General features: G+C 45.9%; 1 protein-coding gene across 1 annotated transcript in view; it reads left to right on the forward strand.

Annotated features, from left to right (window-relative positions):
- TOMM20 (translocase of outer mitochondrial membrane 20) overlaps positions 1-26582 on the forward strand; it is a 162953-nt gene that overhangs the window by 104720 nt on the left and 31651 nt on the right. Inside the window, exon 3 of the mRNA XM_077486554.1 lies at positions 23511-23592. Within this exon, the coding sequence (XP_077342680.1) occupies positions 23511-23592 (82 nt within the window). The remainder of the gene's footprint in view (positions 1-23510; positions 23593-26582) is intronic.

Here is a 26582-nt window from a genome sequence, read left to right on the forward strand (position 1 = left end):
AGGATCAGCCCAGATACCTGCTAGCACCTGCGTTTTGCCCCTCTGCCCAGCCCACCCAAGTGCAGTATCGATCGATCGATCACTGTCACTTACAAAACACTAAACGCATAACTGCAGCGATCGCAGAGTCAGGCCTGATCCCTGCGATCGCTAACAGTTTTTTTTGGTAGCATTTTATATTTAAATCCGGAAGGCAGTGCTTGGTTTTCGGGGTCCTGTACGTGGCTAGGCTCCCAAAAAGTCCCCCACATGTGGTATCCCCGTACTCGGGAGAAGCAGCAGAATTTATTTTGGGGTGTAATTTGACTTATGCCCATAGCATGTGTGAGCAATATATCATTTAGTGACAACTTTGTGCAAAAAAATAAATAAATAAAATTGTAAAATTCCTGCAACTTGTGGCAAAATATAAAATATCTCATGGACTCAACATGCCTCTCCACAACTTCCTTAAGGTGTCTACTTTCCAAAATGGGGTCATTTGGGGGGGGGGGGGGGCGGGGGTTTGTGTTATTTTGGCATTTTATGGCCTTCGAAACCGTGATAGGTAGTGAGGAGTGAAATCAAAAATTTGCACCCTTAGAAATCCTGAAGGCTCCCAAAAAGTCCCACATATGTGATATCCCCGTACTCGGGAGAAGCAGCAGAATATATTTTGGGGTGCAATTCAACATATAACTATGGCATGTGTGAGCAATATATCATTTAGTGACAACTTTTTGTAAACTTTTTTTTTTTGTGTCATTATTCAATCACTTGGGACAAAAAAAAATATTCAATGGGCTCAACATGCCTCTCCACAACTTCCTTGGGGTGTCTACTTTCCAAAATTGGGTCATTTGGGGGGGGGGGGGGTTTGTACTGCCCTGCCATTTTAGCACCTCAAGAAATGAGATAGGCAGTCGTAAATTAAAAGCTGTGTAAATTCCAGAAAATGTACTCTAGTTTGTAGACGCTATAACTTTTGCGCAAACTAATAAATATACGCTTATTGACATTTTTTTTACTAAAGACATGTGGCTGAATAAATTTTGCCCTAAATGTTTGACTAAAATTGAGTTTATTCGATTTTTCTTATAACAAAAAGTAGAAAATATAATTTTTTCTCAAAATTTCGGTCTTTTTCCATTTATATCGCAAAAAAAAAAATCGCAGAGGCAATCAAATACCATCAAAAGAAAGCTCTATTTGTGGGAAGAAAAGGACGCAAATTTCGTTTGGGTACAACATTGCATGACCGCGCAATTACCAGTTAAAGCAGTGCAGTGCGAAATTGTAAAAAGACCTCTGGTCCTTAGGCTGTTTATTGGTCCGGGGCTGAAGTGGTTAATAGTACTAAATGAGATTAAAAACACTCACATTTGTGAAGACAAAAACAGGCCTTTTCTAATCGCAGAAAGAGCGTAATGTGGTAGGTAGGTCCATCTGGCGCGTTTTGTCATCTGGGGTGTAGACCACCAGACCACAATATCACACTTAAATAAAAAATGTGACCACCCCCCAAGCTGAATTGGGGAGTTTTACTCAGGATACACACTTCCCTCCTGTTCCCATTTCACTAAGCTGATGGAGAAGAAATATGAGGAGAATTTTGAAAGATTGAAAGCGTCACTCAAAGACGTGGAATTAAAAATGGCTCTCACCACAGACGCATGGACCAGTATTGCCACAGAGGCATACTTGGGTGTCACGTGCCACTTCATCAATGAAGACTGGAATCTTACATCGTACAATCTGACCACTATGCCACTTGAAGATCGGCACACAGCTGAAAACATTGCTAACTGGGTGGAAAAGGCAGCTGAAAAGTTTGAGATATCCATGGCCAATGTAAATGTAGTTGTCCATGATAACGCTGCAAATGTTGTCCCTGCTCTGCATATTTTGGAAGAAAAGCATGGCATCTCTTCTCTCAGGTGTGCTGGTCATGCATTGCAATTAGTTGTCAACCATGCCCTGAGGGATCCCCAGATCAGCAAGACCCTGAGGGCTGCAAAGTGCCTTGTGGAACATATTTTTTAAAAAGTGAGCTGGCCACTACAAAGCTTAAAGCAAAGCAGCAACAAATGGGTACCCCTGAGCATGCACTAATAAATGATGTATCCGTAAGATGGAACAGTACTTTACACATGATTAGCCGCCTGCTTGAACAGAGGTGGCCTGTGACTACAACTCTTTCCGATCCTGATGTCACACCACGAGGGAAGTGCTTCCTGGATTTAAAACATGATCAGTGGAGCTTACTTGAGGAAGTGGAACAAGCCCTGAAGCCGTTTGAGTGTGCTACTGTTTTCTTGAGTGGAGAGTCCTATGTGACTGCTTCCGCTCTACCTCCTCTGGTAAAGGGCCTCCAGAAATCCATTCCAGTCAAGGCTTTCCAAAGTGTTGCTGCACAGGAGATGACATCAAGATGGGAGTGGAAAACTAAATTCAGAGATGGAGAAAATGTCTTGCGGCAGCAGCCCTGGACGCCAGATTCCGCAAACTAAAATTCCTGCCAGCAGAGCACAGTTTAAAAGTTCACCTCGAGGTCCAAGCTCTTACTCCTTTTTTTTTTTTTTTTTTTTTTTTACTTTATCTCTTTATTGATTTTTCTTTCCCAATTTAAACATAAGATACAACATTACCATATAAAACCAAAACACCATACAAATTACATATAGCCCTTTTACACCCTTCCATTCCCCACATTCATCTCATTCCCCCACTCACTCAGACGCACTCCTCACACTATTTAACTGGCAACACCCCCACTCACTCAAGCCCACTTCTCCTGCTGTTTCTTGACTAGCAGCTCTTCCCCTTTTAAGTATAAACCCCTTCGTTCATTTTCTCATACCACAACTTCCAGATCCTATCACATTTTTTAATACCACCCTGTCTTATATATGCTACCCTTTCCTTAAGAATAACCCTATTCATGTTCTGCCATTTCTGAGCTATCAATTTCCTGGCTTGATAGAGGGACCTTTATTTTCGCTAGTTTACTATCTTTGGGATCACTACCCCCCCCCCCCCCTCAATCCTCCCCAGTACGCACCCCATCGGCTCCACTATCGTCTCGAATACTCGATTGATTATCTTCACTACCTCTCTCCAATACCGATATATAGCTTGGGGCATCTCCAAAACATGTGCATCATATCTCCTTCTGTTCTTCCACACCTAGGGCAAGCCGCATCACACCTTCTACCAAACAGAAAGAGCCTCTTGGGGGTGTAATATGCTCTATACAACAGGAATAGGTGAGAAAGCTTTTGAGGAGGGGAGATGGACACCCAAGGTGCCAACTCAAGCATCCTCTCCCACTGATCTTCCGAGATGCTTCCCACATCTGCTTCCCATTTTTTCCTATTCGTTTGCTCCTGCGTTCTTACCTGGGTCTTCTTACACAAATTTACGTAGACTTTAGATATTAACCCTTTCCCCGATTTTACTCGCAATATATCCTTGATTACTGGCATCTCACACCATTCTATTGCCTCTTCCCCAAACAGTTTTTCCAACGCGTGCCTAACCTGCAAATATCTGAAAAAAAACTTCTTCGGAATTGCAAACTGGTCCCTTAACTCTTGGAATTGTTTCAAATTACCGTTCTGGTAGATCTGGTGGATAAGCTTTATGCCGCACCTTTCCCATTCCCTTATTTGTCCTATTTTCTGTATCTCATCTAGTTTATTGTTATCCCAAAGGGGGGAGTACTCCGTAAATCCCCTATATCCCAATATTCTTTTGGTTGCCTCCCACACCTTTATCATCAACCTTATAGTAGGAACATCTCGCAGATGGATCCCTGACTCTAGTGTCACTACCAACAGTCTACCCAGAAGTTGTTCAAGACGGGTTTTCTTTTTCCATCCTCCATTCTCTAAGCCCTCTCCCACCAGATGTTGTAGATGTTTAGCTACTAGGCTAAAAAATAGTTAAATGGGTGTGGAAGTGCCACTCCCCCTCCATTACTGGGAAGTTGCAACGTTTTTAAGCTAATACGTGCTTGACCCCCTTTCCAAATCAATTCTCTAAATATGGAATCTACCTTATAGAACCATTTTTTGTAGATCCATACTGGAGAATTGTGTAGAACATATAAAAGTTGTGGTAAGACTATCATTTTAATTAAGTTACATCGACCTGCTGCTGATAGAGGTAGATTCTTCCAGATATTAATTTTATGTTTGCTTTTAAATAGCAAAGGGACCAGGTGGTCCACTATGTACTGTTTGGGGTCTTTAGTGATGCATATGCCTAGGTATTTCATTTGCGTCACTATCTGGATATGTGCAGCTTCACAAGGTAGAGGACTATCCAGGGGGTCAATAGGCAATATACAGGATTTCTCCCAATTTATCTTTAATCCCGCAAGATGTCCAAAATCTTTAATTCTATACATTACCTCCCCTATAGAATGCTGCACATCTCCAAGAAGCAGGAGAAGATCGTCTGCAAATAACACTATTTTTTCTTCCTCATTCCCTCTCCTGAATCCCTTTATCCCCATATTTGATCTAAGGGATACGGCCAGGGGTTCGATTGCCATGGCAAACAAGAGAGGAGACAGAGGGCACCCCTGTCTTGTTCCTCTCTTCAATTGAATCCCTGCCGAGCTATCATTATTTATTCTTATCCTTGCTTCCGGGGACCTAATATAGCATTTTCACCCATTTTATAAATACCGGGCCCACATGAAATTCCCTCAAAACCCTCCACAAATAGCTCCACTCTATGGTATCAAAGGCCTTGGCAGCATCCAAAGATAGGACGGCTCTCTGACCCTCTCCATCCACTGGTATTTGAAGATTTAAGAAAACCCGCCTTATATTTATACTTGTGGATCTACCAGGGATAAAGCCTGATTGATCAGGATGAATAAGGTTTTCTATCACTCTAGTCTAGCTGCCAAGACCTTTGCTAGGATCTTTACATCCAAATTCAATAAAGAGATAGGTCTATATGACGAGGGGTGGAGGGGATCCTTATTTTCTTTCGGTATCACTATTATGGTTGATTCCATCATTGAAGACAGAAGCTCTCCTGTTTTCAATGCCCAATTAAAGACTTTTAACAGTTCAGGCAATAACACCTCACCAAAATGGCGGTAAACCTCCACCGGGAGGCCATCTGGGCCTGGAGCTTTTTGTCCTGCCATTTCCTGCACGATACGCCGAATCTCTTCTATCGTTATAGGACCATCAAGAGTATCACTATCTTCCTTAGAGAGGTGAGGTATTGTCAGCTCGCTAAAAAATGTGTCCATTTCTTCCCCCTTCTCAGCCTGGTTAGAGTGGTATAAATCCTCATAATAGGCTCTAAATCTCTCTAGTATGTCTAGCTTATTTGTAGATATCCCACCCTCTGCCATACTAATCCTTGTTACCATAGAAGGTGTCGAGTTCGTTTTCACTAAATGCGCTAGCATCCGACCAACCCTTTCACCTTCTCCGAATGCTTGTTGTTTCTGGAATATATATTTGTTTTCAGCTTTCTCTAACATTATATGACGGTATTCCTGCTGCGGTTTTAACCATTGTCTCTGGTTATCAAGTGTTGGGGCATTTATATACTGGATTTCTTGAGGCAAATTCCTCCCTTTCCCCAGACTGTTTTTTGATTTTAGAGATCTGTTGTATCAGGAGACCTCGAAGATAGGCTTTTAATGTATCCCACACCATCCCCTGCGAAGCCGTGCCTGTATTCATATTCCCTTAATGCATCGAGTAGATCTTTTGGGTCTCCCATAAGCTCCAGCCATAGGGGACTAAGTCTCCACCCTCGTTGCTGATTTCCCTTTTCTATCTCCAGGAAGGCCATCATTGCCGAATGGTCAGAAAGGCCCCTTGGCATATATTTTATTTTACTTACTAATCCAACTGCCTCATCATTCCCTAGGATCATATCTATCCTTGACAGGGTTGAAAGTGAGGTAGAGAGACACGAAAAAGACCGGGCTTTTGGATTCTGGATTCTCCAGAGGTCCTTCAGTCCCATTTCTCCCATGAACTGTAAAAAACGACTTTCTGTTGTACCTCCTTGTTGTATCCTCCCTTTGGGAAATCTATCCATTGTTTTATCAATAACCATATTAAAATCCCCCACTATCATCAATGGGACCCCTGGCTTATCCAACACAAACTCAACCAATGCATATAGAATATCCATGGAAGAGGGCGGCGGTATATAAATATTGGCCAAAATCAAAGTCTTTTCTTTTATCTTACCATATAAGAAAACATACCTCCCCTGTTCATCAATCTTAACCTGAAAACAATTAAAGGGTGTCCCTACTTTGATCAAAATACTAACCCCCCTAGAGATGGAGGTATGTACTGAGTGGTATTGGATAGGGTACTCCCCCCAACTTAACTGTGAAATAGAAGCATTTGTAAAATGTGTCTCCTGTAGGCAAAAAAACGTTAATCCATGTGACCCAGCTATTGACTTAACCGCCATCCTCTTCCTCGGATCTCATAGACCGCTAACATTCCAAGAATATACAATAAAGCTTTCCCCTTTTGACACTGTGAATTCACTCATTATTATAGTGTTCATCCTTATTATAAAATGTATATACTCCACCTTTGACACTCAGTTTTATGTGGTTATCTCTTACCCGTTGTTTCCTTGTGGTTAAATATTCATTATACAGTGCTCTTAGAGTGTGCTTCTCCCACCCTTTACTACATCCTATATACCGACCCTCCCTTATACCCCTCCCCCCTACATCTCTCCAATCACACCCACCACTCGACTCGCACACTTCTCCCATTGCCTCTCTAGGCACCTCCTGGGGCCTTCTAATGTGACCTTCCCATACAAAAACTTTCCACACCATTCTACCGTGGGTTACTCCCTTTCCTCGCCCCCACCCCTCTACCCCCCCCCCCCCAAAAAACCTCCAAACACAGAGTGTACCCCATACAACAAACATATGGGGAGAGCAGCTCGCTAACCCCCCCATATAAAGGGATGTAATGCGTGCCGTTCCCCCTCTTCTCTATCTCGCACTCCCCCACCAATAGTAATAGAAACACCTTCTTTAACAATTGCCTCCACCCCCCCCCCCCCCCCCACAGCAAAAAATGGCCCAGCATTCTCCCTCCTCTCCCCCCCCCCCCCCAAAACAGGGAGAGGGGGAAAAGCCGAAGAAGAGATTAGCAGTCCACCAGCATTATAGTCTCTAAGAGTGGGACTCCAACCACTCCTCAACCCCTCTAGGGCTATCGAATATCATAGCCCCTCCTGGGGCGTTTAACCGCAATCTTGCTGGATATAGTAAAGCATAAGTCACATTCTTCTGGCGGAGTTTACGTTTTACTTCCCCAAATTTGGCTCTCCTCCTTTGCAAATCTGGCGAAAAGTCCGGAAAAATCGATACTCAGGAGCCATTATATACAATCTTGCCCATCTCTCTAGCTTTATATGTAATGGTTTCTTTGTCTTTATAAAACAATAATTTGGCCAAGAATGGTCTTGGGGGAGCACCAGATTGTGGGGGTCTTGCAGGGACTCTGTGTGCCCTTTCGATAGCAAAGAATGGTGAAAATGTATCTTGACCAAACATATCTCCAAACCATTTCATTAAAAAAGCTATAGGGTCTGATCCTTCAGTGTTCTGGCAAACCCACTATCCGAATATTTTTCCTCTTCATCTTGTTCTCCATTTCATCTAATTTGTTTTCCTGTTTGGTTAGCTGTACTTGCATAGTCCTGACTACCCGTATCAAAGGATCTAGGTCGTCCTCGACCCGACCAATCCGGCCCTCTAAGGCTGTAGTCCTTTCCTGAATTTTTTGGATATCCTGTCTAACATAGGATAATTCCTCCTGAATGGAGATAAGTTGAGCACTCATTCCTCCTAGGGATTCTCTACATGAATTGACTGCCATCAGGACTTCTTTTAATGTTGGCTCAGATTCAGGTTCCACCCCTCCCCGAGTCCCCTCTTCAAGCGGGGCAGGTACTCCTTCCAAGTTTGCAACGATGGCCTGACCTTGGGTGTTTTCCATATCTTCACCTCCTTCCAATACCATCACGGGGTGGTTTAACCCGTGACTATTCCTAGTTCCCTTGGCGTCTGACAGTCTATTAGTTTGATTTTGCTGTCCTTGTTGGATACCCTTCGGAGGGGTCTGGCGTATTTTTCTAGTTTCACAGCCGCAGCTGCTTGGCTTGCTTTAGTCGCACGATGCGACGGCATAATGACTTTAACTTTATGCAGGGTTAATATTCAAAAAGTAAAAACACTGAATCCAATTTACCCGATATCTCGTAGTAGCTTAATAACCTAGTATATTACCCCAGAGTAAATCAGCCCCTGGGGGAAAAAGTTGTAGTTGTTGTCAATACTATGGACAGAAACAGCTCTCTACCATAGGTTAGTAACTTCTCCAGTGAATACAGTTCTTTATGTTGTTCTCTTAAACAAAGACCTTAGTTATCAGAGCTGAGGCAGGGGAGAAGCGCCGAGCAAGCAGATATATAGAGTGGTATTTTAAAGGACTGTCTGGCTTTAGTTTACCAAGTAGCTTCCATAGCCTGATGTGCTATCCCAGCATCAAACAAACCCTGTGAGGGGGCAATGTCCCAGCAGATCCAAGTGGGTCTAACAGCAACAACTCCACTCAGTACTTGTGCACCCAGATAGGCTCTTCAAAATAAATTAGTGACTCCTCCAAAAAAACAAAACCCAAATTCCTCATATTATCTTTTAAGCAAACTGCTTAATTGTCAGGGCTGAGACAGGGGGGGAGTAGAAAACAGATGTATAGGGTGGGAGTTTAAGGAACTATTCAACGTCCTTCCACAGCGTATACAATCTTACTCGCAGTTCAGTTCAAGATTCACTGGACAATACTCACTCACCACCCTATTTATACAAAAGGGTTTCACTTCGCTCAGCTGCTTCTCACCACCTTCTTTGAGATCATCTGCATGTTGCTCAGTTCCTGTCTCTTTTAGCAGTAGATACGCAGAAAGCCTGTTCCACCCATTGTTTGCTTCTCTGGTCTCAGCCTTCAGGTCCCGGGTTAGTCTCCCGATCTAACTACTCCACGGGAGGCAGGAAAAGAGCTACCCCCATCCAGAGCTGCGCCCACTGCCTCCGGATCACAGGCTCCGCCGCACGGCGGGACGGCAAACGGGGGGAGGAGAGAGCGTCCGTTCTGCGTAGGGTCGCATCCCAGGCCGCTGTCCATCCGCGAGCAGGTGGGGCTGGCGGGGGGAAGACACCGCTCAGTGTGGAGACATGGAGAGGAGAGCGAGACGCCGGCTCACTCACACACGTACAACCTCCTCCCTCTGCATCCGGTCACGCCCATGGCATCAAAAGACATCAACTTAGGAGGTGTTTAGAATGTGGCCTGCCCCAAGCTCTTACTCTTGAAGTGAAAAGAAGATATGAGGAAGAGCAAACGCAACATCGATGTGAGGAATAACAGTCAGCCAGTGCAGACATGAAATTTTCTGAGAAGAGGCAAGTGTCAGACACTGCTTGGTTCTTCAGATTCAGATGACCACCACAGTAATGGCGAGGATGACATGACTGGTCTCGTCCAAGATCAAAAAACCCACAGTGAAGGTGTGAGGAATGAGATACACATGTATTTCAGTGAGCAGGCTATGCCAAAGGAAGAAAATCCCCTAAAACGGTGGAAGAAAAATTAAGTTTTCCCGTCTTGGCCATGCTGTCAATTACTTGTCCGTGCCTGCAACATCAACCCCCATCTAAAAGGCTTTTCTCAGTTGCTGGCAACATTGTGACTAAAAAAAAAAGCAAGCCTAACTTCAGAGCATGTCGATATGCTTACCTTCCTCCATTACAATGCTAAAATATAGCAATGCAATGGAGTAACACAGGCCCCCAACCTTTGGCACTCATGCACTGTTCTTGTTGGGCTGTATTAGTGTATTTATGTTGAGATGGCTCATGGCTGCCTTCAGTGTATTGGCCATTATTTTTGCACAGCCACAGTGTTGAGCAGTGCTTTTGTTGGGCCTTCCTTCCTTCCTTCCTTCCTTCCTAACTGTTACCTCCTCGGGTATGTTTTACATTACAATTACCACACCACAAAAATACTTCTAAATCAACACTCTACAATAACACTATTTAATGATTACAATTACATAGTGTTATTGTATGTTGACCAGCTTTTTTGTGGCGTTACTTTATAAACAGTTGTGCAACAAAGTGTGCAACCTCTTAATATGATCCAATCTTCTTGAAATTTAGCATATATATCTTTTATGTCACCCAGACTCGGGGCATAAATTTTACGGTGTATTTTTTTTTTTTTTTCCCATTAGAAAATGACACCTTCATAACCCCCCCCCCCCCCCCCAAATAGATATCTAAATAAATATATATATATATATATATATATATATATATATATATATATATATATATATATATTATATATATTTATATTTTTTTGCCGAGACCCTAGAAAATAAAATGGTGCTTGTTGCAATATTTTATGTCAAACGGTCAAAATTTGCGCAGCGGTCTTCTTTCAGTTGTATTTTTTTGGGAAAAATGCACTTTATTGAATTTTTAAAAAACGAAACCGTAAAGTTAGCCTATTTTTTTTTTTTTTTTTTTTGTGTATACTGTGAAAGATATTACGTTGTGAGAATTGTGATTCTCATTTTAGCCAGAATCGCGCAGCTCTAACCTGTGTATAATTGAATCTCTGTAAAAAAAAAAAAAAAAACAGCTGTTTTGTAAAGCCCTCAGAGGTTTGTTAGAAAACCTTGATAAACATCATCATGAAGGCCAAAGAACACATCAGTCAGGTCCGGGATAAAGTTGTAGAAAGGTTTAAAGCAGGGTTAGGTTATGGCACGACTGCAAACCTACCAAGACATGGCTGTCCACCTAAACTGGGGCAGACTGGACAAGGAGAGCATTAATCAGAGAAGCAGCCAAGAGGCCCATGGTAACTCTGGAGGAGCTTCAGAGATCCACCACTCAGGTGGGAGAATCTGTCCACTGGACAGCTATTAGTCATGCACTCCACAAATCTGGCCTTTTATTTAAGAGTAGCAAAGAAAAAGCCATTGTTAAAAGAAAACCATTAGAAGTCCCATTTGCACTTTGCAAGAAGCCATGTGGGGGACAAAGCAAACGTGGAAGAAGGTTCTCTGGTCAGATGAGACCAAAATTGCACTTTTTGGCCTAAAAGGAAAACTCTATGTGTGGCAAAAAACTAACACTGCAAATCACCATGCACACACCATTTCCACTGTGAAACATGGTGGTGGAAGCATCATGTTTTGAGGCTGCTTTTATAAAGCAGGGACAGGGAAGCTGGTCAGAGTTGATGGAAAGATGGGGCAAAATACAGGGCAATCTTTAGAAGAAAACTTGAGTCTACAAAAGACTTGAGGCTGGGGTAGAGATTCACCTTCCAGCAGGGTAAGGACCTTCAGTCAACCAGGCGGCGGTGGCTTTCCTCAAAAGGCACCATTGTTGCTGTTGCAAACTGCAGAGGGACCGAGCAAAGGTGGCATGTAATACAGGTTTTGGTAACACAGGCATTCCTTTTGACACATTTACTACTGCATCAGGCTGAGCATTAATAGCAGCAGCAGCAGCAGGGCTAGACTATTGCTATGGTCAGAAGGAGGGGTTAAAAACGCCTCAAACAAGTACTCTAGAAGGACTATAGTCACTGGGGAGCCTAGAACTATCTGAAAAAAGATGGCATCCTCCCCTTAGAGTAATATGGCTGGTCAGAGTGAGCCATCAAGAGGGGCAAGTGTTGCAGTTGCTCTTAACACTGCAGCCCCTGTGTATATTACTAAGGGGTTTTTTTTATTCAACCATTATAAGCTTGGAGCAGAAAATTGATGCCTTAATCACATCCTACAGTGGGACTAAGCGTAGCAGGTCCCCGTCCATTGCTCCGGACCCTCATGCTGAGGAACAAGGGGCGAGAGATGACACATTTCTCTCAAAGGACCAGGAAGAGGCTGATGTCTCCTTCCAACCTAATGTGGAAGGATTAGGTTCGCAGGAAAGGTTGTTGGTACAATCTCACTGAATTGGTCCCCTCCACATTTTTACTGCCAGTAACGCAGTCAGTTGACTAAAGCCTCCACAATCTGGTCATGCTTTTTCCTATCCATTCATGGCTAAAAAAAGCTTATGTATTCTGTGTGGGAGCACCCAGATAAACAGGTTTTCTCTTATATTCACCGACCGACACAGCTCCGCTCTGTAACAAATGGGTTGTTTGCCTAGTGATAAGGCTAAGTTGTAACACAACACTCAGAACTCTTAGTTCCTCCCGGGGGGGGGGGGGGGGGGTGGTCCCTCTACAACCCCCCCCACCCTGCAAAGCAGCATCAGTTTCCTTTTGCCTAGGATTCCTCCCATCGGTCCGTGCTTTGAGCAGAAGCTTGGGTTTTTGCGCAAGATGATTGAGCCTAAGATCTACTATCAACAGCCAGCTCGGTGACAGGCTGGATACCTTTATCCTTGTAGTCTCCCCAGTCTGGCCATCGAGCGTGTGCAGGTCGCAGCTACAACTTGGCAGGCCACAACATACCTCAGCTCCAGAGGTGGTTGTGAGCTTTTATGCTCCGGGGCGTACCTATGACCGGGCTACTGATGTCTGCGTCACAGTATGCCGAGGCCAGTAGCTACCCTGTACCGATCAGGTGTAGATCTACAATGGAATGTCTCCCAGCTCTTCATGACTGGTAAGTACAGCTCCCCCTGGCCCGGCAGGGTTGAGCAGCTGGGCATTCCCTGGGAGATCGAATCGGGGGTCTCTTCTCTCCCCTGTCCCTATTCCCCCCCCCCCCCCCCCCCCCCACGGGGGGATGTCACATGTGGTACGGAGCGGTGTGTGTGTAAGATCCCTGAGGGCTCTTACCTGGGATAGGGGGCTGGCTGGTGGTGCCTGGATCCTGTGTGTTAAGCTCTTGGAAGGTGCCTGTGAGGGTCTGGCTGTGTTTTCAGTGCAGCGCTGTGTGTCTGCCACATTTCTGTCTCTGTCCCTCATGGAAGCTGGCCGGCGGCCATTTCAGGTGTGGGTGGGGGCAGCATGTCTTCTGGGCTTCAAGCGGCCATTTTCCCAGTGCTTTCCTCTGCAGGACACTGGCGGCCATTTTCTAGAAGCCTGAGCACGTTTCAGTGTTCTCCAGCAGCAGCTACATGTGCTCTCCGCTTCCTGTCTGTTTTTACTGGACGTTGGGTGGCTGTTTTATGTAGTCTGAGCATGTTTTGAAGATAGTTTAACAATCATTCTGACGAACTGCCACCGACCGTTTTGGTTTCCTCTGCCCCTGGGAGCACTGGGGTCTACAGGCACTGCTGTGAACAGCGCGGAACTCAGGGTGGTGAGTCTGGCGGGTTAGAGCCCCTCAGTCGGCGGCAGCAAGGAGGGTGGGACTGTCACTGTCCTAAGTCCCCTTCGGGTGGCAGACAGGGTAAGGGTCGGTATGGCTTCAGAAACTGGTGTTTCTTCCTCCGAAATCCAGGCAATTGCATCCGGGCCACCTGCGGACTGCACAGTTCCCATGGACACCCTGACGACGGTCCTCAGTTCGTTCGTTGCCAAGATGGAGGCGGTATGTGGGTCCTCTGGGGAGAGCTCTGATGCAGACTCGGGTTCTACTGAGGCTGGTGACCCCTGCTATGGTCTTGTCAGACTACGCTGACCAGGACCATTCGGACAGTGAGGATGAGTCCCCATCCGGGTGCGACAAAGCGATTGTTGGAGCACTTATCACAGCTGTGCATGATACCCTGAAGATTTAGGAGCCAGCGGATCCCTCTGCTGATGTACCGGTCCCTTTTGGGTCCCGCAAGCCAGCACATGCACCTAAGGTGTTCCCGTATCTGACTTATTTTGACAAGTTAATTTACAAGGAATGGGGTCATCCGCAACGGACCTTTTCGGTCCCCAAATACATGGCAGTGTGTTACCCCTTTTTGAGGAAAGCCTTCTCAAGAAATCGTCGGCTCCTCCAGTCGTGGACCTCCCTGTATCTGGGTTAAATAAAGTAACCACAATCCCTGTTGAGGGGACTCCTGCATTCAAGGATCCCACGTACAGGAAGGCCGAGGCGGTGGCTTGTTCCTTGTTTACGGTTGTGGGGTCAGCCGTGCGACCTGTACTGGCATCCGCATTTGTGTTGCAGACACTGACTGAGTGGGCAAAACTTTTACACCATGAATTGGGAGAACAGGCTTCCCCTGTCTGCGTGGAACTAGCATAACAACTAGTACAAGGCCTTAAGTACATCTGTGACGCTACCCTGGATACTCTCCCTCTGTTATCCAGGGCCTCAGTGTCAGCTGTGTTGCTGAGGTGCCTAATTTGGCTAAAATGCTGCTCTGTTGACCAGGCATCCCAAAAAGCCCTGTCGGGTCTTCCCTTCCTTGGCAACCGGCTCTTTGGAGCCTCATTAGATGACATTATTAAAAATGCCACTAGTGGTAAGCGTACCCTACTCCCACAGGCCAGGAAGGCTAAGGAGCCACGCCGTAGGCAAGGGCCCTCCTTTTTCTGCTCTCAAACAGCTATTTCGTCCGCCCGGAGCCTCGACAAAACGTCCCCAGCCTGACAGGACGCCCCGCGGATGGTCAGAAACGTCCCTGAAACCGCAAGCCTGCGAATAAAAGTGCTACCACATGAAGGTTTGCCCCCACCCATGTCTCGGGTAGGGGGTCGCCTTCGGGACTTTGCAGCCCAGTGGTCCTCCCGGTTATCCGACCAATGAGTCTGCGATCTGATTTCCACAGGCTACAAGATAGTTTCTCTCTAGGCCACTAAACTGATTCTTCCCCTCCAGCATACCGTAGCCCTGGTTCACCGGGAGGCCCTGTTGGGGGCGGTAAGGTATGTTGAATTTGCGGGGTGATTGTACCGGTTCCGGACTTGGAATGCTTCCAGGGATTCTACTCAAATCTGTTTGTGGTTCCCAAGAAGGAAGGGGTACGTCCGATCTTGGACCTAAAAGCCCTCAATCACTTTGTGAAAGTGCAGAGGTTCAGAATGGAGTCAGTTCGCTCAGTAGTCGCTGCACTCCAAGGACTCCGAGTCTTTACCAAGGTACTGGCTCCAGTATTGGCGTTGATCTTCTTCTCGGAAGATATACTATCGTACCTGGAAGGCTTACATCTCCATGTGTGAGGAGCAAGGATGGCATCCGCACTCCTTTTCCATATCCAGGATCCTGCTGTTTCTCCAGCAAGGAGTAGACCAGAGATTGGCATTAAGCACCATCGAAGGGCAAATTTCCGCCTTAGCTGTCTTTTTTTCAGTGACCCCTGGCATCGCACTCCTTAGTGAGTACCTTCGTTCAGTGGGTACGACATGTAGTCCCTCAGGTGCGTCCACTGTTACCCCCTTGGGATTTGAACCTGGTGTGGTCGGCGCTTCAAAAACCACTGTTTGAAAATATCAGGGAGATTCCCCTGTTGACTCTTTCCCAGAAAGTGGTCTTTCTAGTGGCCATTACATCGGCCAGGAGGGTTTGGGAACTGGTGGCCTTGTCCTGCAAGTTGCCCTTTCTGGTTATCCATAGGGATAAGGTGGTGTTGCGTCCGCAACCGTCTTTTCTACCGAAAGTGGTCTCGGCTTTTCATATCAATGAGGACATTGTATTACCATCTGTGTCCTCAGAGCGAAGCACCCTAAGGAGGTTGCCCTTCACACTCTGGACGTGGTTAGGACTCTAAAGGTGTATTTGTCTGTCACGGCTCCCTTTCGGAAGTCGGACTCACTGTTTGTTTCGGTGGCTGGTCCAAAGAAAGGCATGCAGGTCTCGTTGGCCACCATTTCCAGGTGGATCAGACAGATTGTAGTACAAGACTATGCCTTGAAGGGGCAATGCCCCCTTTCCCGTCACGGCCCACTCCACAAGGGCAATCAAAACGTCTTGGGCTTTCCAACACCTGGTTGTCTGTCCATACGTTTACCAAGTTCTACAAGGTAGATGTCAGTGCATCGGCTGATGTGTGTTTTGGCCGCAATGTTTTGCAGATGGCCGTGTAGTTGCAATTGAATATGCAATAGATATTTTTTTTTCCTGTTTTTTTGGGAAAAAAACGCAGTACTGTTATGTTAAAGCACTGTTGCATTACTTCCGCAGTTTGGTGCGGTCTGGGGATCGCTCCTGTTTTTTTTGTGGTGGTTTTCCATGCACTGCTGCTTTTTTTTTTTTTTTTTTTTTTTTTTTTTTTTTTTTTTTTGTGGGTATAGTTTCACTAGTTCCCACTTGCCATGGTGGATGAAGTTTCTATGCAGTTTTCCCACCCCTCGTTTTGGCACTGTTTTGGGGAATCCCATTTGTTACAGAGGAGCTGTATCGGTCGGTGAATATAACAGAAAATAGGATTTTTTTTTTTGTACTCACCGTAAAATCCCTTTCTCTGTAATTCACCAAACGACACAGCATCCGCCCCTCCTTTTATCTTTACATTGTACTGCTTTGCAGGGTTAGGGGCTTGTAGCCCCGGGCGGAACTAAGAGTTCTGAGTGTTACAACTTTGCCTAGTATTTTCCTAGTGATACGGCTAACAACCCACTTGTTACAGAGAGGAGCTGTGTCGGTCAGTGAATTACAGATCAAAGGATTTTACGGTGAGTACAAAAAAGCCTATTTTTCCCTCCGAAAAAGTGTTTAATACTTTATCCTATGGAGGAAGAGTTCTGTAAGAAATGTGGAATTCCAGAAATTGACGCTGCTATATCCTCTGTAAACAAAAACCTGACTTGTGCAGTAGACAATGCTCATATGCTAAAGGATCCGACAGATTCCAAGTTGGAATTCCTTTTTAAAAACTATTTTGCTCGCAGGTTAAGTTGTTCAGCCTGGGCTGGCAGCGATTGGAGTATCTCAGTCCTTAAAGGACCAGATAATAGAGGCACGCAAGGTTATTTCTGATCAGCAGGCCCAGGATTTGGCCGGGATATCAGAAGCTTTGTGTTTTACAGTCGACGCTATGAAAAATTCTATTCTCCAGGCATCATGGCTCATTCTAGGGCTGGTACATGTGCGTAGAATCCTATGGTTGAAAAATTGGTCAGCCGACGCTCCATGAAAAATGCTCTTGGCCAGTTCCCGTTTCTTAGTGAACAGTTATTTGGAGACGTTCTGGATAAGTATATCCAAAGAATTTCTAATGGGAGAAGTTTCCTTTTATTGGTTAAGAATAAGTTTAAGCATTTTTCTTTTAAACGTGCTTCTTCTCCAGTGCCAGGGGCATCAGTCTCCAGGCAGTCATGACGGCCTCCACCGTCTGGGTTCAAGTAAACCTCAGGGTCAGACCCAGGGCCAAAAGAGGACCTGGGGGAGGAAATCCACAAAACAAAATACTAAAGCCTCCTTATGCAGGGGTGTCCCCGCTCGCTCGAGTGGGGGGGGGGGGGGGGGGCTTCAATTTTCAAGGGTTTGGCAGGAACAATGTCAAGACAGATGGGTGGCTTCCTCAATTTCTCTAGATAACAAACCGGATTTCCGAGAGTTCCCGTCTCATTTTCTCAGGTCAATCGTTCCCAGAGATCCATTGAAAAAAATCTTTCTTGCTTTGGATCATCTCTTGTCTCCAAAGAGTGATATCGGTGGGCCCCTTGGAAGAGCAATGATTAGTTTTATTCAAATCTTTTCATGGTTCCAAAACCAAACGGGGATGTCGGACCCATTTTGGATCTCAAAGATCTAAACCAGTTTTTGAATATTTTTTTCTTTTTGCATGGAGTCAATCTGATCAGTAGTCTCCATCCTACAAGGGGGAGAATTTCTGTCAATCGACATCAAGGATGCTTATCTCATGTGCCAATTTAACCCGCTCACCAGAAATTTCTACGCTTTGAGGTAGAAAATCTTCATCTTCATTTTCCGTTTGTAGCTCTGCCGTTTGGTCTGGCTACTGCACCTTGAGTGTTTACAAAGGTCCTGGTTCCTCCTTTAGCCAGGCTAAGGGCTCAAGATATAACGCTACTAGCCTACTTAAACAATCTACTCTTGATAGATCATTCGGTAGCCCACTTAAAGTTTGGTCACCACAGTCAGCTACCTGGAATACCTAGGTTGGATTCTCCACCTAGAGAAATCCTCTTTAAAACCCTCAAGGATATGGCAGTACTTGGGGCTGATCATAGATACAGTTCTGAAGAAAGTGTTTTTGCCCCAGGAAAGGATCACTTCCATAAAGGAACTGATTCAGTTGGTCAAAACCAAGAATCCTTCTATTGGACTTTGCATGAAATTATTGGGTAAGATGGTGGCTTCTTTCAAGGTTTCATTCAAGACTGCTGCAAAACAGTATCATGTCAACTTGGAACAAGAAGGTCCCAAGCTCTGAACTTCCCAGTGCGTTTATCCCCCGAAGTGCTTCAGAGCCTCAATTGGTGGTTCATATCCAATAATCTTCAAAAAGGAAAATCCTTTCTACCAGTTACCTGGAATGTGGTAACAGATGCCAGCCTTGTGGGCTGGGGAGCAGTCCTGGAAGAAGCGTCTGTCCAATGGAAATAGTCTGAATCTGAGATTACCTTGCCCATCAATATTCTAGAGATTCAGGAAGTATTCCTGGCCCTAGAGGCCTGGATGCTCAGACTATGGAATTGTCCTGTCCGGATCCAATTTAATAATGCCACAGCAGTGGCCTATATCAATCACCAAGGGGGCACGAGAAGTCATGCGGCCCAGAGGGAGGTCCCTTCACCCCGACCTCTTCCTGTCAATATGTCAAAAATGGGGCGTTCCAGATGTAGATCTGTTTGCGTCCAGGTTCACCAACAAGATCGACAACTTTGTGTTAAGCACAAGGGATCCAATGGCATTTGAAAAACAGATGCCTTGGTTTTTCCATGGGATCAGTTTTGCCTGATCTATGCATTCCCCGTTTCCTCCTGTTCTGCTTCTGCGTCGTCTTCGCAGGATCAAGCAAGAAGGGAAGGTGGTGATTCTTTGTGGCCCAGGAGATCTTGATTTGCCGAGATCGTAAAGATGGCACTACCCCTGTGGCCAAACCTTCTCTCGCAAGGTCCGGTATTCCATCCTACCTTACAAACGCTAAATGTAATGGTATGGCTATTGAGACACACATTCTGAAAGACCTTGGGCTGTCGGCTTCAGTAGTTTCTACTTTGGTTAATGCTAGGAAGCTAGCCTCCAGAGTCATATATTAGAGTCTGGAAGGCATATGTCTCCTGGTGTGAATCCAGGGATTGGCACCCCAAGGAAATTTTGTCATGAGTAGGAGCCTTGAATTCCTCCAGATGGGATTAGAAATTAAGCTGGCCTTGAGTACTATCAAAGGCCAGGTGTCTGCCTTATCGTCTGTCGCCCAGGTGTGTAAAGCGGCGACCTGGTTGTCTGTCCATACGTTTAGCAAGTTCTACATGGTAGACATCAGTGCATCAGCTGATGCCTGTTTTTGGCCGCAAAGTTTTGCAGGCGGCCGTGTAGTTGCAATTGAATATGCAATCAATATTTTTTTCGATAAGTACTGTTATGTTAATGCACTGTTGCATTACTTCCACAGTTTGCTGTGGTCTTGGATCACTCCTGTTGAGGATGCCCTGTTATTTTGTGGTGGTTTTCCACTCACTGCTGTTTTTTGTGGGTTTTTGTTCACTAGTTCCCACTTGCCATGGTGGATGAAGTTTTTGCTTTTTTCCCACCCCTCGTTTGGCACTGCTTGGTGACGTCCCATTTTGTTAGAGAGGAGCTGTCAGACGGTGAATATAAGAGAAAATAGGATTTTTTTTTTGTACTCCCCGTAAAATCCTTTTCTCTGTAATTCCCTGACCGACACAGCACCCTCCCCTCCTTTTTATCTTTACGTTATACTGCTTGTTGACGTACTGAGGCTGCTGGGGCAGAGTGTGGGGGATTGTAGCCTAAGGGACCGCCCCCTGGGTGGAACTAAGTTCTGAAGTGTTGTATTGCAACTTTGCCTAGTAATCTCCAGTGATAGGGCTAACAACCCATTTTGTTAGAGAGTTGTGTTGGCCTGTGAATTAAAAGGGTTAAAAAGGATTTTACAGTGAGTACAAAAATCCTATTTTCCCCAAGTCATCTTCCAGGACAGCCCTTGAGAAAGGGAGCTCCTCTCCGCAGACAGGAAACACATTGCCTCCATCTTTTTAAAAGGCAGTCCCTCAGGCATTTGGTCAGTTTTTTGTTTCCTCAGCCGGAGACATGTTGCCTAGGGGAAATGTCTTTTAGGAGAGATGGAGTGAGAGAGCATCAAGGGCTGTCCAGACCAGCCGAAAATTCCCCTCACCTTAAAGGCCAGGAGGCCTTCCTCTGCGCAGGCCACGTGTTCCTTCCACGTTGGTATTGAGTCCCCCCCCCCCCCCCTCTCTCTCTCTCTCTCCAGTGCCGGGCGAGGGAGTGGGCAGGGATGGCAGAGCGACTGCGTCAGCTTTAAGAGAGCTTGCTCTCCTGTAGGGCTGAAACTAATCGATTATCAAATTAATCGATTACTATTTTCATAATCGATTAATCGGCCACTAACATAATGGGGTTAGAAAAAAAACTAAAATTAGCCCTTTATAGTACAAAAAGAGCAAATCGGTACTGTAAATATTACTTTCACTGTCCCATAGTAAAAAATGAACCCCTTACAGTAGCGATTATTTGCTCTTTTTGCTCTAATTTTAGTTTTTTTTTTAACCGCATTATGTTACTAAACATCTCAGGCCTGGGTCACACCTCTTTATTTTTTGGTGCTTTTTGCAGAAACACACTACAGTTCGTTTACATGGTTACCTATGGGACACGTTCACATCCATGATTTCTTCAGCTGCTGCGTATTTGGAAAAGACTAGGACTTTTTTTAACGAAAACAGTGCTATTTTGTTTTTTTGGTTCAATATACTTCAATGGAGAAGCTGCAGAAAAGCATGCAATAATGCGTTTTTGCGGAAATTTGTTTTTTTTTTAATATGCCCAAGAAATCGGGCCAAAAAATATGTAAAAATGTAGCAAAATTACTTTTTTTTTTTTTTTTTTTTTTAAGGTTATCAATCGAAACAATAATCTGCCAACTAATCGATTATGAAAATAATCGTTAGTTGCAGCCCTACTCTCCTGGCTGTAGGACGCCATGACCTGGAAACCGCTGGGCATTCTGGTGGATATGATGTCATTACTGCATGCTGGAGGTTGTAGCTTCCGGTGCAGAGAGCCAAGAGGTATGCTGAGCTGGTGTATTTAAATACGCAACAGCATGCTCTTTAGACGTCAATATCAACAGAGCACCGTTGAGGCATCGAACACTCCGGGGGAGTACAACGCCAGCTCATCACAAGTAAGCTGGCCTGGCCAGAGCCTTTTTCCAGTGTATCACTTATTACAAGTGGAGCTAGAATACCCTAGGGGAACCATCTTTTTATAGCTCTTTTTGTCCACTTTAGTACACTGGAAAGAGGCCAGGATTAGATGAGTTATTTTGTTAAACAAAACCCTCTTTCCTTGTCCCACACTATGAATCGTCCAGATCAGAGACGGGAGAATTCCCTTAAACACTGACCTGGACTCCTCCCGATCAGATTCAGGAGAGGAGGAAGCTCAGGAGGATTCAGGAGTGAGTACCCACAAGGTTATAAGTAGGTGTGCACCTTTATGGGCTTTTTGGTGCCGAAACAAATACCGAAAATTAAAAATACACTAGGCCGAAAAACTGATACCAAAACTTAGTGCAGTTTGCCTGCGTCCCCAGTGCAGCCAGCCTGCCTGCCTGCGTCCCCAGTGCAGCCAGCCTGCCTGCCTGCGTCCCCAGTGCAGCCAGCCTGCCTGCCTGCGTCCCCAGTGCAGCCAGCCTGCCTGCCTGCGTCCCCAGTGCAGCCAGCCTGCCTGCCTGCGTCCCCAGTGCAGCCAGCCTGCCTGCCTGCGTCCCCATTGCAGCCAGCCTGCCTGTGCAGGGGATAAGAGGAGAGCTGCCACTGCCATCTGGTTGATTAGAGCACCAGGAACATAACGTATTTCATTTCAATAGCTGTGCTCCGCACGCTGTCACATACAGCCCCTCCTTGTCCGGACACTTAGACAGATCACCCATCCAAATCTGGGACGGGTGTTCTGTCTGTCCAAGTTCCCCGGACAAGGGGGATGGGCTTATGTGACGGCACGCGGAGGGGAACATGGCTATTGAAACGAAAGCGGTTATGTTCCCTGCGCTCTAATCAACCAGAAGGTGATGGCGGCTGTCCTCTCTTCTGTGCTATAGGACACCCCCGTAATGGGGGGCTGAGCCCCACCCCATTTTCGGCTCCATTATCAGCCATTTTTCTCTTTCGCAAATTGCCAAAAAGGTGGAAGGCACATATACAAACTGTTGTAATTCATATGCCGTTCACCTGATTTGGATGTAAATACCCTCAAATTGAAGCTGAAATTCTGCAGGTCAAGTACATCTTGTTTCATTTCAAATCCATTATAGTGATGTATAGAGCCAAAAAGGTTAGAATTGTGTTGATGTCCCAATATTTATGGACCTGACTGTAGGTTTTGTAAAAATTCCCAGTAGCGCACAGCCACAGTAAATTTGAAAATAGAATGCTGCACCCTGTTGAACCGACCAAATTTCATTGCATCTATCTCCTTTTGTTGCTTGTGTGTATTCTGTGTATATAGTTGATCTGGTATCAAAAGATGCAATAAACGTTTTTATAATTTACATGTAAATAAAATAAAAACAATCTAAAGCGCACCAACCCTTCATGCTCATGTGCTGGTCATGTAAGATGTCACTGTAAATGTGTGTGAGAGAGAGCAATATTTCTAGCACCAGAGTTTAGTAACACTAAACTGGCAGACTGTAAAGGTTTTTAAAACGTTGCATATAAGTGATTTTGTTTGTAGCAAAAAAAGATTTTTACTTGTAGGAGAGAAATGCCAAATTTTTTCCTTTGTGGCAAGTGGTTAAAGAGGAAGTAAACCCTGATGGGTTTACTTCCTCTTTTTTTCCCTGCAAAGGTAAAGCATAATGGACTACTATGCATCGCATAGTAGCTCATTATGTGTCACTTACCTGACACAGGAGCCAGCGAAGTCGCCGCTGATCCCTGTAGTCCGCCGCGTCCATCTTGCTGGTGGCATCTCGCAGCTCCGACCAATGACAGCGGCGCAACCGCGATGACGTCACTCCCGCGCATGCGCACGGGAGTCGCGCCTCGCAGCTCAGCCGCTGTCATACGGCGAAGCCGCGATGACGTCACTCCCGCGCATGCGCACGGGAGTCGACAAATTTGGCAAATCCATTCTTGGATTTGCCGCATTTAGTGCGCCTGCGCTCCGCTGTCTACGGCGCATGCGCCGTAGACAGCGGTGCCCATTTTCGGGCAAATATCTCCTAAACCATATAGGTTTAGGAGATATTGCTTGGACCTACAGGTAAGCCTTAATCTAGGCTTACCTATAGGTCCAAGTTGTTTGGAAGGGTTTACTTCCTCTTTAATGAAGGTGTCTGAAGGTATGTTTGGAAAGCTGCTTCTTGTGAAAACGTTTATTTTAATATAGTGAAACTTTGAATCTTCTTACAGTTGCCTGACCTTAAAGACGCAGAGGCTGTTCAGAAGTTTTTCCTTGAAGAAATTCAACTTGGAGAAGAACTACTTGCACAAGGTTGTCATAGCACAGTTTTTGTTGTATATTTCTAAAAATAAATTTTAGTCTTCATTATATATTAAAACCAAAGAGCTTGTTCACTCCCATGCACTGTGATTTTATATGCAATATGAATGCATAGTTAAAATTGTGTGTGTGTGTGACACTTAAAACAGTTTTGCATGCAAAATACCATATGTTGCATTTTTTTTTTTTTTTTTTGCATTCAAAAATTAGCATGCCAAGTTGTAGCCTCTACTTAATGATCCAAAGAAACCGTGTGATCTGCACTAAATTTCTGCAGCCCTGTCAAATGTTTGGTCATTGATTGCACTATACAGTATGTGCAGCTATAATGAATTAAAATAAAGACAGTTCTAGACTGAAATTTTATCAAAGCTTTGGGGGTTCTTTGAGTTAACCTTTACATGAAAAGGAGTACAACTTTGAACATGAATAGATGTATAAAGGAAAAAGTTACAGCAAACCTGTACTTTGTCCATGCAGGACACAGCAACAGGTTTGCTTCAAAGCCGAGGCCTCTGCAGCATTGTCCTTCTTTAGCTTTTCTCCCCACTCAATGCAGCTGCTATAAAAGCATTGTTGCTTGATGATTGAACCAGGAATGTTTTTTGTGAGTGGGAGACAGCCCTGGGTACACTCGCACTGTAAATTTGACTTAAACGTACGTGGTGCTGTCTTTCCTCATTCCTTGCAGCTAAATAGAGTGATGGTGTAGAGGAAGAAAAATATATGCTGGGGACATGGAAAACTTTAAATGACCCTGTAGCATATTGTTTTCTTTTCTCTTATATTCACCGACCGACACAGCTCCTCTCTAACAAAATGGGTTGTTAGCCCTATCACTGGAGATTGCTAGGCAAAGTTGTAATACGACACTTCAGAACTTTAGTTCTGCCCCGGGGGGTGGTCCCTAGGCTACAATCCTCCATACTCTGCCCTAGCAGCCTCCAATTTTATTTTGCCTAGTGAAGGAGATACACCTAGGAACCCTGCGGGCCCATAGGTCTGTGATTTTTTTTTTTTTATGCAGAAGCTTGGCTTTTTGCGCAAGATGAATGATCCTGTGATCTTCTATCAACAGCCGGCTGGGTGACAGGCTGGTTCACTTATCCTTGTAGTCTCCCCAGTCCGGCCATCAAGCGTGTACAGGTCACAGCTACGGCTCTGCAGGCCACGACATACCTCAGCTCCAGAGGTGGTTGTGAGCTTTTATGCTCCGGGGCATACATATGACCGGGCTACTAATGTGTGCATCACAGTATGCCGGGCCAGTATCCTTCCCTGTACTGATCAGGAGATGACTACAATGGAATGTCTCCCAGCTCTTCAGGACTGGTAAGTACAGCTCTCCCGGTCTCGGCAGGGTAGAACAGCTGGACATTCCCTGGGAGGTAGATTGGGGGGCCCCCTCACCCCCCTCTCCCCTGTCCCTAACTTCCCTCCTCCCCCCCCCCCCCCACGGGGCTGTGCATGAACACTGAGCGGTGTGTGTTTGTGCCCCTGGGTTCTCACCTGGGTTCTGGCTGTACTGGGGTGCCTGGGTCCTGAGAGCTTTATTCCCGGGAGGTGCCTGTGAGGTTTGCCCCTGTGTTGGTGTAGTGCTGTGTCTGCCACGTTTTCTGCCTCTCATGGCACTGGCAGGCAGCTATTTTCAGTGTGGGCAAGGGACAGCATGCTTCTGGGCTTCAAGCGGCCATTTTCCAGTTGATTCCCTATTCAGAACACTGGTGGCCATTTTCTTGAAGCCGGAACATGTTTTTTGTGCTCTAGCAGCAGCTTCCTGTGCCCTCAGCTTCCTTTGTCATCCCAGAGCGCTGGAAGGCCTTCTGTGTAATCTGGACATGTTTTTCCGATCACTCAGCGATCTTTCAGCAATCGTTCTGACGGCTTGCCACCGACACAGCTTTGGTCCCTCTGCATCTGCGAGCGCTACAGGCACTGCTGTATACAGCGCGGAACTCCTCAGGGCGGTGAGTCCAGCGGGTTAGAACCCCTCAGTCAGTGGCAGAAAGGAGGGTGGGACTGTCGCTGTCCTTAGTCCCCTTCGGGTGGCAGACAGGGTAGGGTCAGCATGGCTTCAGAAACTGGTGTTTTTCCCCCGAAATCCAGGCAATTGCAATCGGGTCACCTGTGGACTGCGCAGTTCCCATGGACACCCTGATGGTGGTCCTTAATTTGTTTGTTGCTAAGATAGAGGTGGTGCGTGGGAAGAAAGGTGCTAAAAAGCGGCCTCGCCCCCCCCCCCCCCTCTGGGGAGAGCTCTGCCGCAGACTCGGGTCCTGCTGGAGCCGGTGACCCCTGCTCAGTCTTGTCAGATGACACTGACCAGGACCGTTTGGACAGTGGGGATGAGTCCCTGTCCGGGTCCGTGCACGACAAAGCGCTTGTTGGAGCACTTATCACAGCTGTGCGTGATACCCTGAAGCTTCAGGAGCCAGTGGATTCCTCTGCTGATGTACCGGTCCCTTTTGGGTCCCGCAAGCCAACACGTTCACCTAAGTTGTTCCCATATCTGACTTATTTTGACAAGTTCACTTACAAGGAATGGAGTCGCCCGCAACGGATCTTTTCGGTCCCCAAATACATGGCGGTGCGTTACCCCTTTGAGGAAAGCCTTTTCAAGAAATGGTCGGCTCCTCCGGTCGTGGACCCCCCAGTATCCAGGTTAAATAAAGTAACCACGATCCCGGTTGAGGGCACTCCTGCATTCAAGGATCTCACGGACAGGAAGGCTGAGGCGGTGGCTCGTTCCTTGTTTACGGTCGTGGGGTCAGCTGTGCTACCTGTACTGGCATCCGCACTTGTGTTGCAGACACTGAGTGACTGAGTGGGCAAAACGTTTGCACCATGAATTGGGAGAGCAACATGCTACCCCTGTCTGCGTGGAACTAGCAGACCAACTAGTGCAAGGCCTTAAGTACATCTGTGACGCGGCCCTGGATACTCTTCCTCTGTTATCCAGGGCTTCAGTGTCAGCTTTGGTG

This window comes from Lithobates pipiens, unplaced genomic scaffold, assembly GCF_037356315.1.
Source record: "Lithobates pipiens isolate NorthernLeopardFrog02 unplaced genomic scaffold, aLitPip1_a1.2 Scaffold_18, whole genome shotgun sequence".
Lineage (NCBI taxonomy): Eukaryota > Metazoa > Chordata > Amphibia > Anura > Ranidae > Lithobates > Lithobates pipiens.